The sequence below is a fragment of the Pollicipes pollicipes genome, unplaced genomic scaffold (assembly GCF_011947565.3).
Source record: "Pollicipes pollicipes isolate AB1234 unplaced genomic scaffold, Ppol_2.1 Scaffold_5724;HRSCAF=6776_pilon_pilon_pilon, whole genome shotgun sequence".
In the NCBI taxonomy this organism is placed as follows: Eukaryota; Metazoa; Arthropoda; class Thecostraca; order Pollicipedomorpha; family Pollicipedidae; genus Pollicipes; species Pollicipes pollicipes.
In genome coordinates this window covers 8,684,758-8,696,303 of record NW_023596746.1, presented here as the reverse complement: position 1 = coordinate 8,696,303, position 11,546 = coordinate 8,684,758, and the positions used below count along the sequence as shown (strand labels likewise).

The window sequence follows — 11,546 nt, the reverse complement described above, 5'->3', positions numbered from 1 at the left end:
CACAATGCTCGGCACGGTCCGTCCTGCCCTCTGACGTCAACTGACCTTTAGCGCGACCGCTGCCACCGGCCGCAGGCCATACCTGTCACGGGCAAATAGCGAGCGCCCTAAAGCGACTCGAACCCACCCCGCCACGGGTGGGTGAATCGGAGGGCAGGTGTTCTAACCAACTGAGCCACCGGGACGGACAAACGGACGGACCTTTGAGATAGAGCATTCCTCCGTTTCGGCCAGAGATCATCAACACCGAACAGTCGGCTCCGTGTCGGTCAGAGATCAGGGGGTCCACTCCCCAAGCAGGGACACGACCGACCCCGCGGTTTACGTTGGTCGGGGCCCCTGCAACAATGCGGGGCTCGTGTATCATTCAGGGGCCCACAGCGCGTAACACGGTATTCTGTGTCAAAAAGTGTTCTCGAGATTTGTCAGTCAGGGGATTTGCTCGACAGGGACGGAAACGGGACACCGAGTGACAGGGGGCCTCTTGCGTGGGCCGGGCACCCCGACAATGAAAGGAAACAAGAGAGCTTATGATGAGTGTTCACACTGAGACAATGGAAGGGTTCTGTGCCAGTCAGGTCACCCAGTACCGAACCGTGCACCCTCCAACACAATTCCAGCGTGGGCCCATCAAATAGAACTGCAGTCCACGCGCCAATCATTGGGCCACCTGCGGCGACCAGGGATACCTCAATGAGAGTTTCTGTGCCCATCCGGGTCGACCACCCGGGTCAGAACGCCTCCTGCGTCAGGGAGGGGACCAATGTGATATGACGCATCCCTCTAAGGGCCTAAGGATCGGCCAGGGGATCCCGCCTCGCGTCGCCAGAATGGCAGTCGAAATATATACGCGGTGGGACGGAATGGCCCTTAAGCCCTTAACCGGGAATAATGATATGCCATCAGTATTCTTTTTGAGGGGCCCCTCTCCAGAAAAAAGCAATGGAAGGTTTCATTATCGTTGAAGTGGAGTGGATGGGGATATGTTCAGAAACGAACGAGTCCATCCCATGTTTGCCTGAGAGCGTTTATCCTTTTGCAGAATTGACTGGTAAAACAACTTATCACAAGGTTTGAGCCTACCACCCCCCAGTCTGGGAAGCAAGGACAGCGATGGCCCGGACTGCAGGTTCCGTCAAAACGAACAGCGTTGGCCACTGCAAGCAACAAGCGGCGGGTGCTGTGCGCGCGAGAGTGATCGTCGTGGAACAATGCTTTGGAACACCTCTTGAAGAAAATGTTTCGTACAACTTTGAGGCTGTTCTCTGAACAGATTAGCGGCTACATCAGCACGAAAAAAAGAGGTTTTTCTTTCACTCGTACAATTCTACCACTAGATTCCAGCAAGACTTCGCAGTGCTGTACAGGTCAATCCGCACAATTCACCAATCTAAGAATCGCACAGGTGACATATACATCCGACTACCTTCTAGATGCACAATTTTATGTCCAAACCTTCAAGGGTACCTGTACAGTCACTAATGAACTTGTGTTGGACGTGCTCTTGGCACTTGGAAGTGAGATGTTGTCTCACAGGGTCATCTGCTGCACTTCCGTCCATACGCATAGGCCCTTGTTTTTGGACAGGGACTTGAGTGATCTTCCCGGCACGGCCTGCGCGCGCAGACTGTTCCCCGGCCTGTCCACACGTGGCTAGCTGTATGCCTCCCAAGCAGCATCCCACCTGCCCCGCAGCGGTATTAAAATGGAGAAATGCAGTAGGGAAGACACCAGTACAAGAATTCAACACAACACGAGAATAAGTAAAAAAAGGTAATCTCTACCTTACGCTGGCAGTTGACACACGTGATCGTAACCAGCGCTAATCGAGGGACTATGTCTGCATGATGAAGTGCACAGGGCAACAACTTCATCCGTTTTTTTTATTTATTAGAGCCCTTCCGACCAGAAATTATCACTTCAGGACTATGGGATGAAGGAAGATGCTTAACGGTGGGGCAGACTTGCATGCGTCTGAAGGGGGGGGGGGGGGGGGGGCAATCGCCGAGCTTTAACTCGCGCAAGCGCGTTGGATACCCGGTCGGGGTCCTCGTTCCCACGGAGCTCCCGGCCCACTCGTGGCTGACGCATGCAGCATTGCCCCGGACAAGCGGGTGTCACCAAGATGCATCATAAGGCAAGACAGAGGATAAGGCGGATGAAGGACGGATGATCAAGTTTATCCAGATTGGCTATGGTACGAGCGAAAGAAATAAGTCATCATCACATAGTCGCGCGGTAACATGACCTTACCGACCATGTACTTGGTATCTGTTCTCCACGAAAAACATCACTGGAGACTAACATGCGTGTGGTATTACCTTTTTTTGTTGATGTTTGTTCTCTACAGGACATGTCAGCATCTCTGACCAACTGAGGACACGGAAGGCGTGCCCTTTCGGACCACTCCACGATCTAGAGCGGAGTCTGGCCGGTGTAACAATGCAGAGGAGCGTCAGTGAATTAGCCAGCACTGCGATAGAGTTAGCGGCAGCGACATTGCGCTGCACGGAAGTGCGTATGAATTACGTCTTACCCCTCCAACCTCGCGGATTCAGCCTGCCCTCACACACACGCACACGCACACGCACATGCACACGCACACACGCTGCAGTAACTCTAAGAAGTGTCGAGTTGCACTTCAGGATTATGGGCGAGCTCCCACCAATAGAAATGTACCTTGTATTGGAAACCAGGCAACGCTTAAAAAACCTGCTGGACAGCGAGTCCACGCTCTGGAAATAACATCGAAAGGACATGCCAATCAACACAAAGGATGCATTCAACATCGCGCGCATTGCGTCGCAAAGGCGTCTGATAGCAAACAAATCTGACGCAAATGAAGCTGTACCCCGAAGGGGTGAAGATCAGAAAAAGGGCGAAAAGGTAAGAAGAAAATTATGACATTTAATAAACATGTCAGCAGCGCACCAAACATATGTGGTTGCATACGCGACAGGCGTGTTTCAAAGCGCAGTCAAGACGGCAATGTATGGTTGAGAGCAGTCGCACCTGACAGGGTTTACCTAAGTCACCTCATGTTGGTGATCTCTTGGAACCGCCTCTTTGCTCTGCATGTCGCTGCGTTCCGGCTGCGAAACTGTCCGCTTACGGCCCCTCGATCCCGTGGGCGACTTCCCCAGGCTCCAAGGGACACGATGGGGCCCTCTCCAACCTCTCGAACGCCTCCCCCGCATCGGCTTCAGGGGAGCCCAGCTCTCGTCGAGCTCGTCGCCGTCCGACGAAGACGACGACGACGACGACGACGGAGCTCGCGCCGGCGCGGCACTGTTGCGCGGCCGCCGCGTGCTGGACGGTGCGCCTCGGCCGCCACGCGACCCGCGCCGGCCCCTGCTCCGCACGGCCAGCGCCGCGCCCCGGCGGTGGCTCGCTCTGCCGTCGACGTCGCCACCTGGCGCTGACGGCGGCGCGCATTCCGAATTGGTCGGTTCCCAGCAGGGTCTGGAGCGTCTCTTTTCTGCCGGGTCGGCCGACGCTCTTCGCTTCGTGCCGCCGCCACTGTCCAGCCTCGCTGGCCGCTTGAGGCTGGGCGCATCTGGGCGGTCGGCCCGCGCTTTTCGCTTTGCGCCACCGCCGCTGCGCTGCCTCGCCGGCGGTTTAGGACTGGGCGTCGGCGAGGACACCATGGGGCCACACTCAGAGGCGACCGAACCGTCCGGATCCTTCTGCGCCGACTGCTCCGGCTTTTTCTGCGGCCCGGTGTCGCGTAGCTTCCACCACCGTTCAAGCTCGTCGAAGCGCTCTGTGACGACCGGCATCCGACCACGCACCGCCACCGAGCGCACGGACTGCATGGACGGCAGCGGGATCTTCAACGTGTTGCGCACGTAGGCGAAGGCGCTCCGGCGGCAGAGCCGGCGCAGTGCGATGGCGCGCAGGAAGTCTTCGCTCTTCCACTTCAGGTGCCTTTCGCCGGGCAGCAGGCGCGACTGCTGCACCCGGGTGAAAACCGAGTCCAGCTGGTCCAGCATGCGGCTCTCCCGCCGCGTGCTCTCCATCTCCTCGTTCGCCCTCGCAACCTGTTCTTCGGCCAGTGCGATCGTGCGCTGCATTACGACCTTACGCAGCCGTACCACCTCCATGCGAAGGTCGAAGATCACGTGCAACGCCTGCTTCAGGCTGGTGGGTATGCTGTACAGTTCGTTAGCATGAGGTAGATCGCGCAGCGCCTGGTCCGGCTCGGGTCGCAATACCACTAGGCGATTCTGACGTGTTGTGCTCGCCTCTGCCTTCTCCGAATCGGTCTCCGCCCTCCCCGTGCAGGCCTCGCCTTCAGCCGCGGCGGCGTCAGCCTTCTCGTGGCCGACGTCGGCCGGCTTTTCACCGCTCTCCGCCGCCAGTTTGCTGTCTAGCTTAGCGCGCACGGCCCTGCACGCATCGCGCGCATCCTGCGCGTACTTGGCGCGCAGGAGCGCCACCCGCTCCAGCAGCTGGTTCTGCCGCTGCTGGCCCAGAACCCGCCGCAGCCGGCGTATCAGGCCGACCGAGCGCAGAGGATACGGGTATGCTGTGGCGAGCATCTCAAAGAGAGTCTTCCAGTCACATTCCTTCTGCTCCGAGGATGATGAGCATGGCTCGCGCAAAGCCGCGAATGAGTTCTTCCTCGCCTTGTATGGGCGAGCCACGGCGGGGAAGTTCTTCACCTTGTGCGGGAGAGTCACAGGTGAGTAGTTTCCAGCCTTGTGCGTGTCAGTGGCGGGTAAGCAATTCCTCACCCTCCATACGAGAGCGGCGGGTGCGTGGTCCTTCGCCTTGTGTAGGAGAGTCGCCGGTGAGCGGTTCTTTCCGTTCTTTGACACCAAATACACAGTTTTGCTTGAGGACAACCTGAAAACGGAGTCAGCAAACCGTGAGCTTAGTCCCTGGCACTATCACATGCAAAACTTATCGTTACTGACTAATGTTAAAAACGCACAAGTGAGCAATACCGCAGATGAGTATGAGGTAACTACGAACTATTCTTTGAAGCTATTCCAGCTGACGGGTGCTGCATATCCGCACACTAGCACATTTCGCTATTCATCACGATGTGACGCAAGCAATTCAGCATGCCAGCTGCAGCGCCTGACGTCAAATGACGTACGGTCAGCAGCTGATAACGCGCTTATTGCGATTAGCACCCTAAGCACACAATATTTGCTGAAATACACCCGGCAGCTTTGCAGCTTTCTCGCAGTCCAATCCTATTTTATATCCAATCTTTGAAAATTAACCCGGTCCAGGCATTCTATCTCACCGTCGGCAAAGCCCAAAAGCTCAATAAAATACGCCCTTCCATGTAACGTGTCTGGCTGCAAACTGAGACCAGCTTCTTCTAAGCAGGTGCGCAGCGACAGTCCACCGATGCATATTATGGGAAGAAAACATCTCCAACATGATAATCGCGTAGTTTCATCCCTCTCTGTTTACGCAAGCACATACGCGAAGCACATAAATCATGGCCCTGCTAAGTGATCGCATGTAACCGATCTTGGACGGACTGTTTCGGGGCGGCACGCGCGACCTGGTCACTCACCGCGGCAGCTCCGGGGTGTTTGGGGCGCTCAAGGGCTTGCCTGCTCTTGGGACAGCCCGCACGTGCACAACGCGTGCTGCGGCGCCGCAGTCCACCACCCTGGCGCCGTCGGCAGGCAGGCTGGAGCCGCCGGCCTTACGTCCATCGATACCGTCCGCAGAGCGGAGTGTGCGTTTTCGACGCACAGCCCCACTCTTGTCCTGGAACGGCCTGCCACCGGCCATCAGTGGCTCTCCAACACGCACTGCATTGGTCAGCAAACTCCATCGCACTGAGTCAGCAAACTCTATCGACAGTCCACCGATGTGTGTTATGGGAAGAAAACATCTCCAACATGATCATGCGTAGTTTCATCCCTCTCTGTTTACGCAAGCACGTATGCGAAGCACATAAATCATGACCCAGTGTAAGTGATCGCATGTAACCAACCTTGGACGGACTGTTTCGGCGCGGCACCCGCGACCTGGTCACTCACCGCGGCAGCTCCGGTGTGTTTGGGGCGCTCAGGGGCTCGCGTGCTCCAGGGACAACTCGCACGTGCACAACGCCGGCTGCGGCGCCACAGTCCACCACCCTGGCGCCGTCGGCAGGCAGGCTGGAGCCGCCGGCCTTACGTCCATCGATACTGTCCGCAGAGCGAAGTGTGCGTTTTCGACGCGCAGCCTCGTTCTTGTCCTGGAACGGCCTGCCACCGGCCATCAGTAGCTCTCCAACACGCACTGCACTGGTCAACAGACCCCATCGTAATGAGTAGGACTTTATCGCGCTTTGCTACTTCAGTATGCTCCCAAGCACTCTCGTCAGTGTTGTATTTTTCGTGAAGCGTTTTAATTTAGTGATGTACCGTGTCCTGGAACTGCTGAAATAACTTGCGATGTTACAATACAGGACGCCAAGAACCATAAAATGTACATGCATTTGTACTTAAAACTTCTTACGCTGTTAAATTTAGTTAGCAAAAAGACATTCATCAAACACTCACCTCGATTTTTTATCCTGGAAGTTGTTCCACGGGAACAGCGTCGGCACCTCATTCTCGTCACCATTGGGAAAGTGGCAGGAGCAGATTCTTGAGTCACATGATGGTTGATCGTCAACGCCACCCTTCCTGAAATTGACGACAGATGTGCAGTGATGATTATGCTTATAAAAGATGGTGCATCAAATGCCTCAAAAATAAACACTACTTTCTCGCAAAAGTTTTGATACTATTTCTGACTTGGCCATGAGCTCACAGACTTCAGTTCTGGGTTTTTGACATACCTTTAGGCCAAACGGGAAGTTGCTAACGTTCCACTGGTTAATATTTCCTCAGGTCCAGGCACAGACTAATATAAATTGTCACACAATCAACAGCACTTTGAGAGCGACCTTAACCGGGTGCAACACCTGACATTTAATGTGATGTTCATGTATACTGGAGGTGCGAAACTAAGCGGTCAAAAAGCATGTTCAAATGTTTGTAATAAAATAGTACCCACTGAAAGGCGGGTCGGCTTCCAAGTGGAAAAATATTTCAGCCGGCACGTGATTCGACCTTGCCGCGGGTGTTTACACCTGCCTGAAAGCTCGGGTCGAGGGTTAGTAACGCTTAATTCGAACCACTCTGCCCATGCAAAAAGGGTAACTGCCGTCATGATCTATTGCAAGGCTTATGTCATCGCGTATAACCCTGACCAGCTGTCCTGCACTAAAAGGCAGTCAAATCATTCATAAATTATGCCGGAAAAGTTGGTATATCATCCGTTTTGCTAGATATATGGATCATTGTAAGTAGACGTAGATGAAACTACCACATTTTTTAAACACACCCCTTAAACCGCCTTGCATTTTATCTTCCTTACACGATTTCACGGCGCCTGTGTGTCGGGGAGGGGTTAATGGTAAAAATGCGTGGCGTTATTTATGGCGCGCCTGTAAGAAATGTAACAGATTAGCAGAACAGCTTCTGGCAGACATGTGCTTTATTCTCAAATGGGCGTCAAGCCGCATCTTGCTGTATCTAGATTGATTCAAGCCGATCCTCCGTGTGGAAACGGATGATCCATTTTGATTGGAAAGTTCGTGGGGAATGTTAGCGTGAACGCGGCATCATGACAACATCGTGTGCTTCGAATCTTCGTATATTTTGTGTCTAACTCTTTATTGTCTATTCTCGACGTTCATTGTTTTTTTCGTTTCAAAAAGCATATGCAAATGCACCGAAACGGAAAACTTGAATACACCTCGGTCCCGTCGTGGGAGGAATAAATTTAACCAGTGCTTGAACGAAGCTGGATTGTTAGCACAATCTTGACAACATAGAAAAGCGCACATGTGATGCAGAAAGCCAGCTACATACTTATATTTGTAGCTTTCTGCAGCTTGCAAGCTTAAGTTTCTCCCATTTGATGTTCCGTGACCACAACCAAGGCCATCAAATTAAAAAGCATGAGTCGCTGGACCGTATTGCCCATGAGCGACCGAACACTCGAGGCTTCGTGACGGGAAATTTCGGAGCATTTCATTCCTCCAAGCGGCGGACAGTAATTCAGTCATTTGGTGACCCGTGAACTGCGTCGTCTACTTCCAAAACAAAAAGGGCGAGTGGATAGACAAAGCTGAGTCGAATGATGAAGGTTGCGTGAAAATTGACCGAGCAGTTTCGCAGCATGGAACTGTGCGCAACCTTCAAAACAATGTTTAGGTCTTTTGGTGACCCAAGACCTCCGCCAAGGTCACCAAATTATCAAGTGAATTACTACACAAAATATCAAATTCACTGACTTAACTATTTGTACCTGCGTTTTTCACCTGACGATAGATGGAAAGGCTATCTCGCCTTCAAGACACATCAAATTTATCGGCGTAATTGTAGACTTGACGCGTTTGTGGGAGAAACATGCCACCAGAGTCGTGCAAAAATGCAACGGAATTCTAATCTCGCTGTGCCGCCTCAACCATTACTTTACATCTGATGTTCTCCAAAATATTTTCGCAGCTTACGTTTCTCCACGTATATCTTACTATCTTTGCGTATGGGATGGCGCGACAAGTGACAAATGCAGGGGATTTAAAAAGTTAAAAATGTTGCCGCCAGGACTGTCTCTAACACAAAACACAGCCAGCCAGCCGGCAATGTAGGCTGGTCTGGGCCGATGACTTGGTGAATAAAAAGTAAGTGCTGAAAGTGTTCAAGGCCCGAAGATGCAAAGTACCCCCTCCCCCCTCGCCATCCAATCTTTTTTGAAGCCACGCTCCTCTCTTTCAATGAGACAGACTCCTTCCTCCATGTCAATGTCTCTCCACCAGCCCAGGTGCCGATTGGAAACCACCAAGTGTGTTTTTCCTAATCGTGCCACGGCGACTTGGAGCCGCCTGTCTCTGACCGCCACTAAGTCTTCATCTGACCTTTGAACGATTAAAAATTCGCATTTCATAAAGCTAATGCTTAGGTCATGCGCCTTAGTTTTAAGCCAACGCTTGTGTGATTGCATGCCATCTGCATGTACGTACATGATCTTTTTCCGTTCACCGTTACCACTTCGTACGTAGCTTGCAGTTTCTAGTTTTATCGTATCGTATTTATCGCACCGTATCTTGTCATATCGTATTCTTTTATTGTCATATTTTATAGGCCAGTTTGCCACATCGTATTTCACAGCATTTTTCGTAGAGTCTCCTCTTATCGTATTCTTTGTAATTTGTTGCCTTGTGTTCCATTGCCTTCTTGTCGACCATCGTCAAAAGTTGTCATATCTTATGTCATTGTCATAGGACCGCGACTAACACCATGGGCCCTCTGGCATTCAGGGTCCCATCCCTGTCCCTGTTCAGCAGATGATCCGACTCCAAACCCCTTGCCGACACAGGACCCTCTACAAGGCATTGTGGGTCCCTGGCCAACACAGGGGCACCATGTTGTTGCAGGGACCCCGGCCAACATAAATAACAGTCCACAGCTTCATTCCTTCCAGGTAAATGTCAGTGTTGGTCTCAGCATTGACCATTAGGCACCGGCACCAGACCCGGCTTAGACCATTTCATGGTCTGGGTGAATGTCAATGCAGTGGATTTCACTTCACTGCATGGCCAAATCTCACACTGGGGCCTTTTGAATGGCATGTGAGGGCCAACACTGCTGAAGATGACTTACAGCCATCCTTTTGGTCCCTACAAACCCTCAAATCACACACCTAGTTGTTTAGACTTGTGAAGCCATTTGCTTCTTGTTTTTTCTCTTGTTTGACACCATCTGCTTCTTGTTTAGCTAACCAGGATGTTTGGAGTCTGGCACACAGTCTATGAATGCCCAGTTAACCTATTTTAGTCACTGAAAATCAGCATACCATAGACAGATCCAATACATTCCAGAAAAGATGCAAGATGTGGTACTATAATTTCTTCCTAAGCAGCCTTTGCAGTTCATATGGTTTCCTCATTCCTTCATTTGCCAGTTTTTAAACTTTGATTGACCTTAAAGTAACAGTGACAGGCATAAGCACCATTGCATTTCATGTGTTCTAATGTTCTACATACATTCTTCTCAACATACCATGTAACTAGACCTATGTGGTGGGCTCTGGTTGGAGGCTGGACAAGGTCTAGGATCAATGCGGTGTGGATTGAGTTGTGATATGATTAATTTTCTTGAAAAAGCAATGAGGCAGCATTAAGACGAGCATGTCAATGAAAATGACTAAGAAACAACATTACATGGATGAAAATCAGAACAAATTCTGTAAAACAATCACAACATAAGTATGAACCTTGGAACATCCATACATGAGGCTCAGCCAGGACACAATGAGCTAAATTTTTGACTATTTGGTAACTTTTTGGAGACGACATTCCTGACAAATACTTTGGCAACAACTTTTTGACACTTGGGCTCAATAGGTTTTGTTACTAGTGATGACTGCATCACACCTTGCGAACAAACACCACCTGTACTTGTGACTTTACACCATGTGCCCTGAAAATGTTGCTGGGATGTCACTTCCATGTTGCATATAATTGGCATTCTCTGTATTTTCATCCAAGCTTGTGTTTCCAGATCACAATAGTAAAAATGGTCAAAACAGTCAAACTTTAATGCAAGGCCAAGGAGCCCAAACTTTTTGTATGCCACTGGGAATGACAGCCGAGCTGTTGAGAACTTGCCAATTGGACTTACCCACAAATTGACCTCACCCACTTGCAGTGTGACTTGGTGTCCTCAGGGAAAGCAAAAAAAGAGCACTCATCTGTTGTACTGCTGTGATTACATTCTTGTACAAAGCAGCAGGCCATGATAGATACTTAGAAGTATTTATCCCAGCTGAAACATTAACCACAGGATTTATATTAAATTTGAATACACTTGACTCTGCAGTATTCATCACTTATTTCACCAAAAGCTTGGCAACACTCAAGGATACCAGAATTCAACAATCAAAGGCATAGTGATGGCCCAGTAACATCAATCATATAAATAAGAACGTACTAATAGTCTTATTCCTCGAAGAATAATTACGAGAATGGAGAAATTTCGGTCAGGGTGTACTTTCCTACCTGATGTTACAAAAGGGCACTGTACATCAATCGTTGTTTTTGAGGCAGAACATGGTCAGGGTGTACTTCCCTACCTAACGTTAGAAAAAATCATTGTACACCATTCGTCGTGTTCAAGGCATGACATATCGTAAATAATCTCAAAACAGGTAGAATCATGCTCCTACCTTCGAATTTCAATAACTTCGATGGCGGGCCCCCGAGCGCCGCACCGCCTGGACTACCGAGCGCCGTTTCCGCGTTGCCGTTGCGTAAATACAATATTTCTGCGTACCAAGAACTGTACAAAATGTACGGGACCAAAGTAAACCATTCGTCGTGTTTAAGGCAGGACATATCGTAAATAATCACAAAACAGGTAGATTAATGATCTTAGCTTCAATTTTTTATAATTACGATGGCGAGCTCCCGAGCGCCGCACACACACAGCACCCGCGACACCGGCGCCATTACTGCTCGGGTCACAACATTACTGCGA

The 11,546-nt window shown here is 50.8% G+C and overlaps 1 protein-coding gene across 1 annotated transcript; it reads right to left on the bottom strand.

Moving 5' to 3' along the window:
• Positions 1–2,132: 2,132 nt before the first annotated feature.
• LOC119103696 (uncharacterized) lies at positions 2,133–11,271 on the bottom strand. The gene is made up of 5 exons (XM_037227319.1): positions 11,236–11,271; positions 6,519–6,644; positions 6,012–6,221; positions 5,537–5,746; positions 2,133–4,848 (listed from the first exon to the last, which is right to left on the bottom strand). Exon 5 carries the CDS (start codon positions 4,539–4,541, stop codon positions 3,027–3,029), a length of 1,515 nt encoding a protein of 504 aa, XP_037083214.1. The 5' UTR covers positions 4,542–4,848; positions 5,537–5,746; positions 6,012–6,221; positions 6,519–6,644; positions 11,236–11,271; the 3' UTR covers positions 2,133–3,026.
• Between the last annotated feature and the right edge of the window lie 275 nt (positions 11,272–11,546).

Excerpts from the sequence above, each read along its gene's own strand:
- LOC119103696 (XM_037227319.1), bottom strand. The coding sequence starts at position 4,541 with ATGCTCGCCACAGCATACCCGTATCCTCTGCGCTCGGTCGGCCTGATA.